The sequence below is a fragment of the Apium graveolens genome, unplaced genomic scaffold, assembly GCF_009905375.1.
Source record: "Apium graveolens cultivar Ventura unplaced genomic scaffold, ASM990537v1 ctg9160, whole genome shotgun sequence".
In the NCBI taxonomy this organism is placed as follows: Eukaryota; Viridiplantae; Streptophyta; class Magnoliopsida; order Apiales; family Apiaceae; genus Apium; species Apium graveolens.
The window spans coordinates 26,891-44,710 of NW_027421788.1; the positions used below are offsets into that span (position 1 = coordinate 26,891).

The 17,820-nt window shown below is 33.5% G+C and overlaps 1 protein-coding gene across 1 annotated transcript; it reads right to left on the bottom strand.

The window, feature by feature from the left end:
* Positions 1 to 1,447: 1,447 nt before the first annotated feature.
* On the bottom strand, positions 1,448 to 10,561 carry LOC141705637 (uncharacterized). Its single transcript, XM_074508527.1, has 7 exons — positions 10,164 to 10,561; positions 8,999 to 9,462; positions 4,238 to 4,352; positions 3,103 to 3,774; positions 2,788 to 2,865; positions 2,238 to 2,342; positions 1,448 to 1,949 (listed from the first exon to the last, which is right to left on the bottom strand). Exons 1-7 carry the CDS (start codon positions 10,467 to 10,469, stop codon positions 1,680 to 1,682), a joined length of 2,010 nt encoding a protein of 669 aa, XP_074364628.1. The 5' UTR covers positions 10,470 to 10,561; the 3' UTR covers positions 1,448 to 1,679.
* Between the last annotated feature and the right edge of the window lie 7,259 nt (positions 10,562 to 17,820).

Sequence of the window (17,820 nt, forward strand, 5' to 3'; positions counted from 1 at the left end):
TGGATTAAAGCGGGATGGAGAGCGTATTAACAAGAAAAAAAGTGATAGTTTTTATGATCAAATTATCCAGATCCGGATTTTTAAAAATGAAACAGATATTTTACATTATACAGTTGTCTATTTTTTTATATTTGATTTATAATTTTGATCTAAAACGAGGCGTCTACTTCTATGGTAATTTTAGGTATTATACTTGAACAAAATAATATGAAATCTGGTTTAAATCTACACTATACTATAATAGCCGGAATAGAGATAATTTGGTTCAACGGTTTGGTTCAACGATAATTCCCTAATTTTGATTATTACAAAAATAGATAAATAGTGTTATATATCTAATAAACTACTAAATTATTAAACTACTACTATATATAGTATACTTATCCTACTAAACTACGAATACAACTTATCCTACTAAACTACGAATACAACTTATCCTATTATTAAAAGATATAAATAATAGTGTTATATATCTTCTAAAATACTAAATTGTTAAACTACTAGAAATAGTCTATTTATTCTACTAAATTACGACCACATGTTATTCTATTATTTTTATTATAAATTTATAATCATTATATATTTATATAAATATTTTAAAAATATAATATAACTGGATAAATAAAAATTTAAAATATTAATGGGAACTCGCGCATCGCACGGGATTTATGCTAGTAATAATACTATAATAACCAGGATGGTGTATAATTGGTTCAACGGTTATTCCCCATCTTTAGGGGCATAATAAGCTGAAATGTCTCCATCCGTAGATTCCTCAACTCTTTCCATGGGAGTGAAAAGACTATTTTTGAAAATCTGAATATATAATGGATTGACTATCTTTATAAAGTGTAACATCTTTTTTCATAATGTTCTTTTTCCATAATGTGAAGTTAGCTCCATGAAAGACATGAATCTTTCTATTTTCTGTATTTGATTTATAAATTTGATCTAAAACGAGGCGTCTGCTTCTATGATAATTTTAAGTATTATACTTGAACAAAATAATATGAAATCCTGTTTAAATATAAATAATACTATTCCGGCTAAATCACAGTATAACAATGAAAAGAAATAAAAAAAAAACGTTTATGATAAGAACATTTGATAGAAAAGGGTCCTATCATGGTACGCAACTGTTTCATCCATCTAAGCGCAATTGCCAATACAATTAAACCTCTTTAAAGTAATAGAATCGGACCTTGTAAAAATTTTATTTTAACAAATTTATTACTTTTCCGGGAAAAAAAATGTACTGTGTCCATTATGTTGGGATCCGAAAAAAATATTATTTTAGCAAGATTATTACTTTATCGATTATTAATTCTTAACACTGATTTTTCAGGTGAAAGCAAGAACTCCACGGTTTACGATTTTTATCTACCAGATACAGAAAACCGAGAACCCTCGCTTAACAGTAATCGATTACTAGGAACCAACTGCCTCGTGCAAAAAGTAGTAATCAGATTGATGAACTTTATATTATATCAACAATAAATCAGTCCAGGGTTATTGACATCTATTGAAAGAATAATACCTTCAGCTCCATCGAAAGACGATATGGTCAAAAAATCTGAAAAGTTTTTTGAATAAGAACTTCGTCCATAAACAAAAACAAAGTGAATCTTGAACTATGCCCTTTCTGGTAGATAAAGAAGAGATATAGTGTGACCAAGTCTCTAGCCATCCTCGATAATCTCTTTGTGTACAAACATGCATGACGTGCTGCAGTATTTATAATTGTACCTATGAAATGGAACTTTACCAGCCAAAGAAGCATTACAACATGAACATTTGGCACTTATAGCTAGGGCGTTGTTTTCCGATGAGTTGCTCGGTGTAGCATTAGAAACCGAATCTTTCGAGGCGGCGGCTGCAGCGGCTAGTCTCCTCTCAGCAGCAGCAGCTCTCTTTTCTCTCTCAGCTGCTTGCGCCTTCCTGAGTTCTTCCTGATAATTGAGGAAAATTATATTTGGTGTGTGCACTAAATTAGATTAAGATAAAAGAAAGTAATGCATGAGAGATTAAAAAAGCCTATTTATTTGTGAAACATTTAGGAAAAAAGAACTTTTGTATTGATGATTGTTGTAAATTGTAATGTAGCAAAGTATTTACTTTCAGATTTGCAGCATATACCAATTGTTTCAGTTATGTCAGGCCCTGACCATGACCCATTCTAGTATATAATGCAGCCAAACATGCTGAAAAACACTAGACGAATACCGTAAACCATTTACCTCCCTAGATAAAGGAGTTACTTGCTGAGACTGCCGCATACTTGATGATGATGCCCCCTTTGCTCCATTTTTAGGTAAAACGTCCTTTACTTGAGCAGCCTCAGCCTGCAATTTAAGAAGAAAATTCAGTTTCCACCAAAAAGACGATCAACAAAAGATAAAGGGTAGTCTCTGTCAAATGTGTCCCTAACCAAATCATGTCTGTGCGAAAAGAATGTAGTCTTGGTAGACGAACTCAGTATTATTTTTCTTTTTTCAGACGTTAAGAGTAATAACAAATCTTGGTATCAACTCTTTTTGTAACTAATACGATCAAAGAAATCTTGCCAAGGTTGGTACTTTTAACAGAGTCAATTCATGCATGAAATGGATGAGGTTTCAGCAAATATAATCACGGACTAGATAAAAATATTTCACTAGTAACATTCCATTAGTGGCCTCCTTTAAATAATTTACAAGTGACTGCGACTGCTATATAAGTATAGATATTATTTCCGTAGGAACATAAACATTAAGATATAGTAGCCACTAATGACCAATGATCACGTACCTGAGCCTTCTTTTCCTTTGCTTTCTTTAATTTTTTTAATTCTTTAGCCCTCGCTTTCCTTTTAGCGTCTTTTTCTGCCTGTGTATAGCAAATCAAAATTGAAAGCTAAGCATGGGATGATAGGAACTCCATGACATGATTTATAAGTTGCAATTCAAGTTCCATGCAACAAAAATGCCCAGCATTGATTAACCAACAGAAGTTTTGTAATGTCAGTAATCATAGTTATTAATATTATCAATCTCAGAAGGACTCCTATGAAGACCACGACTCATCTACAACTTCAATAACCTGCTATTGCAATTAAAATATTACCTGCTTAGCATTTTGAGCTTCTTCCATTTCCTTTGTCAATGGACTGGGAACTTTAGCAGTATTCCAATCCCATTTATCAATGTTTGAAGCCATAAACCGTCGAAATGCATTCCTTACTTCCTTCTCAGTTGCAAGCATATATGGGGTCCTTCCCCTTTCATCTTTAATACATGGATCCAGGCCTTCTTCAAGAAGTTCCATTATTTTATTGACATCATTTGACTTTGCTGCTTCATGTAATGGTGTTGACTTCTGTACAGTCTCAATTTCACTCTCACTCGATCTAGATATATTTTCCATATTTTGGACAGCAGAAAGGGGTTTTGAACCTTCCTGGCTGTCTAAATCATTTCCTACACTATCCTCTTTTCTGGATCCCAAATGACTATCAGTAGTAATGCTATTAATTACCTTTGACTCCTCTTTTTTAATTGGCAATATATCATCTGCTTCGTCGCAAACTTGTGTCAGTATGCTATACAATCTCTTTGCTTCCTTGAAGGTTGGTCTCCGAACAGTCAATGGAACAGTTCTAACACTACGCTGCGGACAGCTAAAGTATGGTTTTTCTCCGTCAAAAATCAGCTGCCGATTGCTCGAAGGAGCATGTACGAAAATACAAGAGGAGGCTTCAAAATAAGGCTTCCAGGCAGAAAGTAATTCTTGAATTTCCTAGTTTAAAGGGATGAATTAGACTAGCAAACAAAGTAGCATTTATACTGAGTCCCAAATTAGTAGAGATAAGATAAGCATGCAAATCTAAAAATATAAATACATGGAAGGTGGGATTTGATAAGGACGCCCTGCAAAGTTCAACCAGTTGTGCTAAAGCAAGTAATTCCTAAAAAACACACTTATTTTTTGATAATTGATTTTGTGGTAGAATTGTTACAGGTGTATTCTATGCAGGGGCCTAGCCTAAAAATCTGTTGGGGTCAAAATTTTCTATGGTTCAAAACATAAGTTTAGTCAATATTTGAAATTGAGTAGGGGAATATGCCACCAGATCCACACATGTAGCTACAACCCTGAGTCAATGGAACCTGCTATATAGAAGAAACTGATTGTGCACGAAGTGAAAATTAATGGTGGTAACAATAGTTTATCATTTTTGTTTGAGATCTTCTCTCGGTACCTTTTTCAGGGCAAGTTCATTGTACCGGCGAATTGAGGATCCTGCAGAATGTGCAATCTTCCCGCTTGCATCTTTTGACGATTGTTTTTTACCAGCTCCAGCCCTTATGACATATCTGTATGTATTGATGAACGAAATTACTTATAAGTTTCCTCAATTTATTTTAATTTAACGTTAACAAAGTAAAACATCATTAGATCATCATAATAAGCAATATAACTAGCAAATACGGTGTAACTTCAGTTGGAAGACAATACGTAATTGGAGAACTTTATGACAATAAGGTATAATGACTATCTATTGGCTGTTACCCATTCGATCATTTATTCTCAGATTCAACAGTTCCTAATCCATATTCTTAAAAAAAATCATTCATCTTGTTCTATTGCTCTATCATATCCTCCGTTCACGACTTCACCTCTTTCATCTTCAATCTCATCTTTACTGCCTTTGCAATCACAAGTGTACATTACTACCTCGCTTCATTCTTTCCGTCTATAAACACCCTAAGTAGGTGTAGCTGTAGAAGATTAAAAATTACTACAAAGATCACCAAACAAAAATTTCAAAACTTGGATTACATTATCAACAAGCCTTCTACAAGAATCATATTTGACAAAATAAGAACCGTTTCTACAAAATCTGGTTTGATAGTATAAGAACAACTAGCTCGCCTTCAACAATTAGAATTGATTGGAAATTTAGCTAGGCAAAATGAAAAAGGAAATGGAGAAAAGGAAAATGACAGAAAGAATTTGTGTGACCTTATTATGTACTGACTGTTATTTTGCATAAACCTATTCATAGATATGTTAAACATAATTTAGTATACTTACCCTCAACACTCCGTACAGGGATCAAGATATAAAAAATTTATCAACTGGACTTTTTCCTAAAAGGAATTAATATTTGGAGTATTGCATATAGTCCTGTCAGGAGTAGTGACTAATAATGTGTTAGAACAGTTTAAGTACTACAGTGCAGTATTAGTAGTGTTATAGTACAGTAAGTGAGGTACCAAGTCATTAAGGGTAGAATGGTCTTATATAGTGTGCTAGTATAATTCAGAGTCTATACATACTTGCTGTAAACTGTGATGGATGTTCTGTTGAATATGAGAAAAGGCATTTGCCACCAATCCCTCTCTCTCTCTCTCTACTCTTTCTCTCTCCTGTAAATAACTCTCTCTCTAGATTCCTATCTTCCTCTGCAAGTTTCTATCTCTCTCCTCTCTGATCTCTCGAATTTCTCCCTCATCTCTGTCTAATCTCTCTTTCTCTGCTACATTTTCACTTCTATCTACCTGTTCTAATACTTGTATTAACAGAAAATACCAAAAATAGCAACTATTAGGTCAGAAACATACTTGTTGCTGACAAGTCCCTACTCCACCATTTAATTCAGGATCGGTAACATGCAACTTTAGACCTTTTTAAGACTTTATATAACATGCAATATTCTACTCCCGTTATTCTTAAATTTAAGCTTATTTAGAATCGATGTTCATCCAAAAGTTGGCATGGAGTGGGAACTACACAATACTTATTACGATTCAATTCCAAATAAAAGAAAACACATTAGCACCACCAAAGGGTATGATGCAGAACAAGGTAATAAAAACAATTAAAATAATATATGTTTGTGGATTAACTGCAGAAAACTCACGCCTAAGATGATCCAACCGAAGATGAATCACTACCCCTAGGATTTCTCAACCGCAGAAGAGATGTTTGTTAGGATCGCAACCCATAACAAAAGAGAAACAATTCTCAACTCAATAATAATCAATCAATTCTATTTTATAACGAAAGATTACGTGAGATTATATAAATAACTATTACTTGGATGCCAAGTAATTTCCTTAAAACTAAATACTTATATATAGGGCTGAGCATTCGGTCAGTTCGGTTCGGTTAGAAACCGAACCGAATTAACCGAAAACCGAATTGCTGATTTTTTCATGACCAAACCGAAATATTTCGGTTTATTCGGTTCGGTTTGGTTAACCGAAATATTTAAAAAAAATTATATTTCTGCAAAAATATAAATGAAGTTGTACATTTTTTATTTTTTAAAAAAAAAGCAAGATAAATTAGACAGACTATTAGATTCTACTCTCCAGTGTCCAGTTGCTGCAGCTATCCTGGTTGGTGATCAAAAATCAGAATATCAGATTCCAACAATGAAAGAGGTGGTGCGTCTCCGGGAAGAATTAGAACAGGGCATGAACCAAAATGGTCAGAAACCAGATGCAAATTAGAACTACCAAATTAGAAGAGATGAAGTGATGCAATTTAGGATTTACTGATTTAGGAATTACTGAATCTGAATGATAGGATCCCAGATGACCAGATCCCTCCTTGGCTGTTAGTCACGAGTGTGCTGTGTGTATTTTTAATTAATGTGCCAACTGTATAGTTTATAGTCTCTATCTAAAAATATTTATTATATATTATACATAAAATATAATTCAAAAATATATATTTATATTATTCGGTTAATTCGGTTAAAACCGAATTAACATTTTGAAAAACCGAACCGAACCGATTTTATTTCGGTTAAAACCGAAAAACCGAAATAACCGAAATTTTCAAAAAAACTTAAACCAAACCGAACCGAACCGAATTTTACCGGTTCGGTTCGGTTTTGCTCAGCCCTACTTATATATATAAACTACCATAACTAATTAAAGGAACAAATCCTTTAATTTATTCTACTAATATAATCTAGAATCTAGAATGTTCCTAATAGAATATATATATTAACCTAAGAAGCAAGGATACGGGTGCGGGGATGCGAGTGCGTAGTGCGGGGATACATGGATTCGGTAAATAAAATAATATGAGGATTCGGGTGCGGGGGGATACGGCACATATATTTATTATAAATATATATTTGATGTTATATATGATGAAATCTATTAACAAAACTAAAATTACTTATATATGTAGTCTAAATATTAAAAAAAATATGTATTTTAGTTGAGAATTTATAAGAATATTGAACATCGGAGTGTTCGCGAGAATCCGAGTATCCGATACGGGGGTGCGTGAGGATACGGGGATTCGTTGGGTGACCGAAGAATCCCTGCTTCCTAGATATTAACAAAACACACTTATATCTAATCTAAATGATAATATATAATAAATACAAACTAGTGTTTTAATTCTTCGTTTGCCATCAGGGTAACTGACATTTACTAATTGTCTGAACTTTAAAGTCTTTGTATCATGGAAGAATATATATACAAATTATCATCCAACATAATGACTTTAAAAAATTACTCCCTCCGTCCCTCCCATTTCTTTACATTTGAATTGGGCACGGAGGTTAAGAAAAATGATAAAGTAGTGAAGGAAAATTAAGAAAGTGTGTAAGGTAATGGAACCGTTTAATATTTAATGTATAAATTGGGTATAATGGAGATAAACAGTGGATGTGGTTACTTTTTAGTTTTTATATTATAAAAAATTTACTATTTTTGGAAGTTTTTGAAATGTAAACAATTGGAAGGGACATTCCAAAAAGCAAAGTGTAAACAAATGAGAGGGACAACGAGAGTACCTCATAACAACAAAAAGATAACAGATTTATATTGTTGAAATTGTATGTAAAAATATAAAAGTAATATAAAGTGACAGACTACTACATGGATACGTTAGTATTTCAATGCTCTGGTACATGCTTGTTAAGTCGACAAGTCGAGACTAGGCGCTCGAGTACCTTCAAACTCACTAGTCGACAAGACGCCCCCGACTAGTCGTAAAAAGTCGATAAATAGTCGACATACATATATTTAAAGCAATTATAATAGATGATACAAATTTGATTCATGAGTTCTATTCATGTTTAAAATTAAAAACCCTGAAATTTTTTGAAGCTTGAACTGGAAAAATGGATAACAGGAGAGTTTTTGATGATAGAACCAAAGTAAAAAACGATGATTTGAAGTAAAGTTATAAAATAAAGAAATAAATATAAAGTTGTAAAACATCATTTTCTATGCAAAAGAATAATCAAATTATAAATAATAATAATAATAACAAAAACAAGAAAAGTTAGCAAAAAATATTTTCTCTTGTATGTATAACGAGTGGAAGAGTACAGAAAAGATAATTTTTTTTAAATTAATTAAAAAAACGTTTTGAAATAAAAGGTAAAAAACGTATGTATATATACACTGATTGTGTGTATATTCAACGTCGGGAAAAAGAAAGACTGAGAGAAGAAGATTAGATGAAGAAGATTGGAGAAGATTTGAGAAGAACAAGAACAACATATCAGAGATTAGCCGCCGGAGAGCAGATCGGCTAATCCGACGTCATGGGATGAGATTGGAGATGGAGGCGGTGATGATATGAGATAGACTTTAGGTGATGATATCAAAAAATCACGCAAGTCATATTAAAAAAACCCTAATTTTTAAGTTCGGGTAGCGTAATTAATTGGGTATTGGGCCCACCAGGTGGGTTCCTGGTTCCGGGTCGGGTCGTATCCGGGTAAAACCCATGGACGACTAACTGAACAAGTCATGGGTCGACTTTCTCCCCTGTGTCAACTTGTCGCCGACTAGTTGGTGACTTGATAACCGTGCTCTGGTAGAGAATTTACATTCCGTGAACTTCCTAAACTATATCCCTAATATAAATGGACATAAATATAATAAGGAACCCAAGCAAGACGGTTTTTTCCACGGCACACAAAATCCTAACAGAGAGTTGCAACATAGAAAAAAATGCCAAATAGAACAAAAGTACACACCTGTGGAAAGTTTTATGAGTCACAACTGAATTTCCATCAAATACACAGCCAGCAAAGTGTCCACCCCTTACAAGCAATACAACCCTAAAATGCGTATTATCCCTTGGTTCACGGATTAGGTTATTTAATTTCTCAATCACTTCCCTTTCACTCAAATGTGGCAAATCACTTTCGAAAAATACAGGTTTATCATTTTCGAAGGCTACCCGCTGGGATTCATCCATAATTAAATTCCTCCATACTGAAACAGTATCACCAGTTTGCAAATGTAAAAATACTTTCCTTTTACTACCTTCAACCATTCCTCCATTTGTAGCCTTGTGAATTCCACCTACTCTATCTTCATCTTCATCATCCGATCCCGATATACTTGAAACATCAAAATCTTTGAACAATGCATCTGAGGTAGACTCATCAAAGTCTTCCTCCTTGACAATATCCTTTCCAGCAATACTGAGCTTTATCTGAGAACATATATTAACAGAAAAATGTGATCAATAACGAATAGTTGTTGCTGAATAATAATTTACACTGATCAACGTTGAATGCCTTTAAGGTACACACTCCTTTCCTCAAGTAGATACGTACAATGGCTACAGAATGAAAAAAATTGAACCAATAACCATCACAAACGATTACTACAAACCTAAAAACCCAATTTTCATATCACACTTGTAATACCACCAACAAATTAATAAAAATTTCAAATTACGAGCAAAATTCAGCAACTTCATATCACTAAACATCATCACAACCCTAACTTTTACAAGACATTAACAAAAAGTTAAGTTAGAGCCACAACACACATCAAATCGTCTTCATTTTAACACAAGTATATATCTACATACATACACAATTCAGCATAAAAACTTAACAAACAAACCAAAAACTCGTAAATTCTCAAAATCATCATCAATTCAACAACTATACATCACTAAACACATTAAAAACCCTAAAGATGAAAACTTTGATATCAACATTCCCATCATCACCACAAAAACTCTACTACCAAACCAAAAAAAAAGGAAAAAATCTCAAAATCATTACCAATTCACCAACTTTCCACCAAACACCACAAAAACACTAAAGATCAAAACTTTCCCATCACAATTACAAAATCACCAAAAAAACCAACAAAAAACTCAAATTAAACCAAAAAAATTACATTAAAGCGATGCAAATCCGACTTAAAATGGCTGCGCTGATCCAGCAACGAATCGAATTCAGTCTTACAAGTATTACAAGTCCATTTTTGCATGGATTTTTTCTTGTCGGAGTCATCTAGGGTTAAGGTTTGGAGATTGGGGGTTTCGAAGAGTGGCTCGAGAATCGAGGTGGGAGAGTGAAGGAGACGACATGAGTTGAAGTAGTTCGGGGGAAGTTCGAAGATTGAACGGTGTCGCTTTTCTAGTGGTGCTGATGTGGTGGTGAGTGCGGCGGCGATTGAGGGAGTTCGGAGCTCCGACGACATTGCGATTGGGTTATCTATTGTTTGCGATAACCAAGTACATTGTTTTTCGATTATTTATCTGTTTGAATTTATTTATTTATGTTATCAACTGTTCCAGTATTATTTTCTAAACCGGCTCATTAACATAGAAGGAATTCTGGGGGGCCCTATGAGAATTTAGAATGTAAGGCACGGATTTGTATATATGACTTATAACCGGTGATACAGAAATCGGTAATCGGGAAAGATCGGTAACATGACCTTATAAGGATTAATCGGTAAATCGGGGATTAATCGGAAGGATTAATCGAAGCAAAAATCAGATGTATTTTAATAAGATTTATTTTTAAATATATAATTTAATGATTATTAAATATTAATTTAAATTTTAAATGTTTTTTTGACTAAATAAACAATTTTGAAGATATATATATACACACAAATTTGACATTGTAATTTCAAACTGTATATTTCTATTATTATATTATGTATATTATGACATTATCATTTTTCAAATATACACACAATTTTTGTATATAATGTTGGGGACACGTGCATAGTTATGTGTGTCTCTTTTTAATTAAAAATAATAGTTTTGAGTTCTGAGCTTTGAGCATCTGCCTTCTCCTTCCTTTCCCCGTGACCATTTACGTATCTAGACACATGTGTTTTCAGATTTTCTCATCTTCCATCTGCAAACTTTCTGTAGAAAACTTATTCACCAAATGACCTGATTTCTACCGAGTTGACCCGATTTTCGCCGATTTTAACTCAGTTGACTGGAAAACGTTTTTTTCGGCGATTTTGCCTTTTCAGATCGGTGAGCCTCCGATCTCCGATTACCCGGCCGATTAATTGGCGATTTGTGCGATTTTTAGAACCATGTTTATAATCTTACAAATGAGTATCTGTTCTCATAAATTCTCGGTGGTGAGCGAGGATCGAACCCAGGATCTGGGCCGACAGAGGATAAACTCTTAACCACTTGAGCTATCCAACCGAAGGCACGGATATGTTTAAAATACGAATAAATTATTTGATAAATAAGTTACATGATTAATGATCTTAGCGAAAATATGTATTGTGATATTAATTATTTCCGAGGAGTTTGTGTCGTATGATTAATAATTCTACAAATTTGCTCAACTATTTTCTTATATACATGAAATTTCGATATTTGTTATATATAAATATGTTTAAAACTTTTAGCATTATATCATATATATCTTTCGATCTAATATTTGTGTACGTTTGATTTCAGTCGTAAGATGACAACTATGCTTTCTTATAATAGTTTTTTATAACATTCGCATAAAAATAATTTGTGCTCGTCACCCTGAAATCTTCGTATTGTGGGATTAATAATCTCCGAAGAGTATGTGTCATAAGATTAATTACCTTACAAATTTGCTAAACTGTTTTTCTTATATATTAAAGTTCGATATTTGTTACATTTATATACGTTTAAAACTTTCAGAATTATATCACGTATATCTTTTGATCTAATATTTAATATTTGTGTACGTTTAGTTTTGGTTGCATGATGACAACTGTGTTTTTTTATAATAGTTCCTTATATCATTTATATAAAAATAATTTGTGCTTTTCACGCTGAAGGCTTACTACACTAACCTATTTTTTTCTCTCTTAAAAAATAGTTTTTGTATTTAAAATATTCACTCAAAATAATAAATTTTTAAAATTGTGTTAAAATTATGTTCAGTTTTAAAATATATTAAGATAGATGTAATCTATATATATAAAGAGAGTCCCAATCAACAGAGAACTTTTTATATAGAAAACTAGTGAGAACCATCATCCCAGCCATCCATTCTTCTTTTAACCAGCTAAGATTAAATCAATTTATCGGTGGCATATTTATAATTAAAATAAACTTTAAGGCTAACATAAAACAGAACAGAACCACGCTCATTCTATATGGCTATACAGACACCTATACACACACTATACGCATGATCGCTACCAGAGAGGTTGAGGGAAAAAGAGAAAATGAAGATATCAACAACAAATCGGTGATTTAAAATTCAGAATCGAAGAGTTCATCATAACAAGGTTGAGAATCATTTTTATTCAGTGAAATTTCATGTTATTAAACTTTAATTCGTATATTTAGGGTTGTGTGATAATTTAGATTCGTTTTAAATTTTTAATTAGTTTTATTCATGTTAATTTTGAGGTTGAGCAATTACAACAGCAAGATGTTTTTTCGAATAGGTAAAGTTGTTTTTTTGTGTTTTATAGTATATTTTAAGGCTCAATACAAGAATCAGATTTTAGACTTGTGTAATGATTCTAATTCTATAGTAGAAAAATATTTATGTGTTTACAATGTTTGATTCAACTAGAGAATTATATTTGTATAGTCTAGTTTTATATAGCTTGAGTTGTTTACTCTTGAGTAAGGAGAGTCTATGTTAGTGACCACTGATGGTTATATAGTCACGCCGATTCAGATTAATTATGAGCGGATTAAGGTGGTTGATGTAATTAGAAACCTGAAGATTGTTCATAGTGTGTACTTCCTAAAGTTAAAATTATGTATGTATGATCTATTAGCAACGTGGCGATGAGAAGTGTTTCAACTATGTCATACTTTGTAGAATGTATAATTCTTGTACAATAATGTGATGCAACAGGTGCACCATTAAATTAGGAACAATGGTAACTTCCGCGGTCCAAAAAATAGAAACAGAAATTAGGTGCCTAGTTAATTCGTTACCTATATCAAGTTGGCATTTCGAAGAGAATCCATTGCTCTATAACCTTTGTCAGTGAGCAAAACTAACCCAACAAAATCCAATCACATGAGTTACAAATCATGCCTTCAAGCCATTATAGGCCATGCTTTCCACAAGATCACTGAAAAAACCATGTTCAGAAATTCTTTAGTAATATCCAGTATTAATTCATCAGATAAATTATGATTTTGTGGTAGATCAGATATTCTCTATCTGATCCCATTATTTCCACTAGTTGTAGAAGAATCGCTATGGGAAACTTCTTTAAAATTATTGCTCCTAGTTGACATGGGTTCGTTTGTAGTAGGTACTCTATTGACCTGAGCTGCTAATAACATAGAACTTTTGCTTCCGTATCCATGACCATCACTTCCCCCGCTAACAATAGCACTCTTTCCTGCATGGGGTTGCTTCTGTGGAAGTACACCCCCTCTATTGTTGTTGTTAATATCTTGTAGCAGCTGCTGGATCATTTACTTTTGCAAAGCCTAGCTGTACTGAGGATATTGCAAATGGTTCTGTTGTAGAACCCCATTAACATTAAGAGAACGCTGGTGATGTTGCAGGAGATGGGAATTTGAAAATCCACTACCCTGAGGATTCTGCATGACGGTATAGAAGCATGCCCTTGAAAAGACGGAGATAAGATTTAAATTTAGTCTCACTATTTACATCGATGGTTTGATTATAATGATCAAATAAGTGGTAATATTTTAATAATTTTTATCTCAACAAAGACTTCTTCTTCAACTACTTTGACTTCTTCCTCCGCTTTACCCAGTATTCTATTGCGAGATCAAGAACGCGTTAGCATAAACGCTCTCAAGAGTACCTGGAACACAAATGTAACACCCCCAAATCCGGGGTCGGGGATCCGGGTTGTCACGAGTTCCATTTCCCTTAATAACACTCAATCTTAATAAATAGCCAACTACTGCGTACTGTGACCCCACAATATACACACACACACTATAAGTTATAGTCTCAGAGATGAATACCAAAAATAACTCAAGTCATTTTATTCCACAATTATAAACCATTACACCTTAAAAGGGTTTCTGAATAATTTACATATTCCTTTCCATTATTATAATTCATATAGATACATAAGTCTGGTGCATCAAAAGTTGGAAGCCTAGCCTATTGGTAATTCCTACCTCAGCTACAGTGGCATCAACGCTTCCAGAAAACTGCGGAACGTTTCCTCACCGCTTGTGAATTGGAAGCTTGGTTATGTTCATCTTTTCTATCTGTTGTTGTGTGATGAAAGAAGAAAGCAATGGTGAGCAACAAGCCCACCGAAATAATATGCATAATAATTTACAAAATATGAGCATTCTCACAGTACTCATGAAAGTCTTGGTAAAAAAGAAATGAACCAAGTTTGATCTTTTAATGTGACGAAGTCGCAAAATCTTTAGTATATATGTATATATACTTTTCAAAATCTTTGAAATCCTCTGCCATGTATAATATACACAGAGTTCCAGTTTATAACTGTATAAAAATATCGTTGCAAGGTGATCTCATATATCTAATCTTGTCTCAACGTTTTTCTGAAAATCTTTGTCATGCATAAGATAATCATTAACCAGATATAAGTTGAAAAGGTAAAGTTACGAGATACTCCAATATACTTATATCTTTTCCGAATACTACTTGAACTTCCACCGTTCATGGTATAAATAGTTCATCCCATAGATGAAGCTACAAGATAAAACTTGTATAGAATCAATATTTGAAATATCATCAAAATGAAATGAAGTTACGAGATACTTCATTTGATGAAAACATCATTTTGAAAACTCGACCCTGCCAACACTCAACAATCGCCCAGCTGTAGCCTTTCTATCGAAGTGCTCTGGGTAGTGTTGCAGAAATATCCAATTGGATGATGAAGTCATTACGGGAGTTTGCCGCGCCAGGAAGACCACTCACGATGACCAGTCGCAGTAGTGCAACCCCACCAATTTCTACATGTAGAGGAGAACAGTCGGATTTACTTGTTGAAAGGCATATGTCATAGCCTACTCGTTTATTCGAGTATTTAACTCAACTCAAATAAGAATGTAATAAGTAAATAGTGGATCTATCATCAGAGAGATCTCACAAAGTAACATCTGTCAAAGAATAAAGAAACATTGTTCATCTGCAGACTTGAAGATTCACTGGAAGAAGTTCAAGAATTTGATCATGCCTCAGTGATATAAATCAAGATCGTGGATTTAATCAAGTGACAAAGATCTCGTCAGGGTATCATTTATTACAAGGATTCAATCAGAACATCAAAGTCAAGACATGAAGAAACGTCATGAAAGTTAGTCACTCATGAACCAGACAGTACATCGAGTGTCAGCATTGAAGTGGCGGAATTGATTCATAAGTCTCAGTGACTTTCAGAAGATTGTCAGAAGAATGGATGCTGCTCAGGGTTAGTATTAATTCTCTATTAATTAATTAAGTCATATAATTTAATTATGAAAATAAATTATATCTGCAAAGATTAATTTATTTGATTAATTAAATTAATTGATTAATTAATTCTGAATTAATATTAAGGTTTTTCAGAATTTTAATTGGTTAAAATCTGTTTTAATTCTAAAAAGGCAACTGATTGTACTAGTATGACAATCGGTATGACAATTGATAGTCATACCGAAAGTCATGCTAATTCAGTTGATTGTCTTGATAGAATTATTATTTAGATTAAAATCACTTATTAATTCAGTAAGACAATTTCATTTGAACTAATATGACAATCGGTATGACAATCAATAGTCATACCGAAAGTCTTGCTAGTTCATTTTAATTGTCTTGCTAGCTCTAAAAGATTGTCACACCGAAAGTCTTATTGGACAAAGGATTGTCATACCAGTTCATTAATCTCGGCTGTGTTGATTAAAAGAAGCACAAGACCAATTCATTCAAAACTAAGCAATCAAACAGAAGCCAAGAACAAACAGAGAAAAAGCAGCCAAATATTTCATCTTATCTGCTAATTCAAGATCATAATTTCTAGCTTGTAAAGTTAAATCCAATCAACTAGAAATCACTCTCTTGTTCTTGTGTAACAATCTAGCGGATCAAAATCCCTAGAACTTAATCTCAAATCGCATTTAGCATTTGATCTTTTAATTACAAAAATAGAAAAAGTTCATGTCGAATTTATTCTAGATTTGTAATAATTGATTTGAGATTAATCCCTTGTAACCGATACCGTAGTTGTAACACCTTTCAAGTTTAATAAAAGTTTTATTTAACTTGAATTTTGTTTCACAATTTTTATTCCGCATTTTATTCGACTAAACGGTATTGTTTGCATTCAACCCCCCCTTCTACAAACAAATTGGGACCTAACAATTGGTATCAGAGCCTTCTGATTAACGTACAAATCTAGATCCTAGACTTTTGTGTTTCTTTCACTTCTTGAATTTTTTATTCACTCAAAAAATTCATAATGACTACACAAAAAGTTGGAACCGTTAAAATTCCACTTTTCGATAAAGAAAATTATGTTATGTGGAAGAAGAAGATGCTACTGTTTTTACAGGTTGCTAATCCCAAATATTTGCAAGTGTTGAAGAAGGGTCCAAAAATTCCTATGGTTATGGAACCAGAGGTAATAGAAAATGATGTGGTGATCACCAAAGCGAGAACTTATGTGAAGGATCCTGAGGACTTCTCTCCTGCTGAAATAGAAGAAGCTTCCCTGGATGCTAGCCTTCAATTAATCTTAGTAGATTCCCTTAATCCCCTGATGAATAGACATGTGATGAATTGTAAAGATTCCAAACATATCTGGGAAACTATTGAGATTATTAATGAAGGCACAGAGGAAGATAGGGAGAACAAACTAGAAATCCTAACCTCTGAATATGAATATTTCAAATCAAATCCAGGAGAAGGAATCACTGAAGTGTTTGAGAGGTACAATGCATTGATCAACAACCTGAACATTAATGGTAAATACTATTCCATCAGGGAGGTCAACAAAAAGTTCCTTTTAACACTGCCAACTCATCTCGAACATAGAATCACTGCCATAAGAGAAGCAAGAGATCTGAGTGAGATTTCTTTGGAAAGGCTCTATGGTGTGTTAAAGACTTATGAGTTGGAGCAGATTCAGCAGAAGGAAGTTTACGGGAAAGGAAGAGTGGTCAGCACGTCTACTGCTCTAGTAGCTGATGAACAACAACAACAACCACAATATCAACAACAATCTCAACAGTCAGATAGAATGGTACAGTCTTCTAAGGTTGAAGATAATGTGATAGTAGCAGAATTTGATTCTCCTACTACAAATCAATCAGGAGATGATTATTATTCCTTGGAAGAACTGGAGCAATTGGAGGATGAGTCAATGGCCCTGATTGTCAAGAGATTCTCAAATGTCAGATTCAAAAGGAATCCCAAGTTCAAGTACAAGTCCAACTACAACAGATTCCAGAAAGGTGGATCTTCATCCTCTAACACCAGCAGTGGTGGGTATAAAACAGGGATGGTTGATCGAAGCACCATTCGATGCTTCAACTGTAATGAGTTGGGACACTTTGCCACAGAATGCAGGAAGCCAAAACAAGCTAGGAAGAACTCTTACGATTCTAATCAGAAGA

Bases quoted from the DNA above. Each gene is read 5' to 3' on its own strand.
- LOC141705637 (XM_074508527.1), bottom strand. From the start codon at position 10,469: ATGTCGTCGGAGCTCCGAACTCCCTCAATCGCCGCCGCACTCACCACC. The intron at 4,353-8,998 runs GTGTGTACTTTT...CAATACATACAG, and splicing joins ACTCATAAAACTTTCCACAG to ATATGTCATAAGGGCTGGAG. The intron at 3,775-4,237 runs GTACCGAGAGAA...CCTTTAAACTAG, and splicing joins ATGAACTTGCCCTGAAAAAG to GAAATTCAAGAATTACTTTC.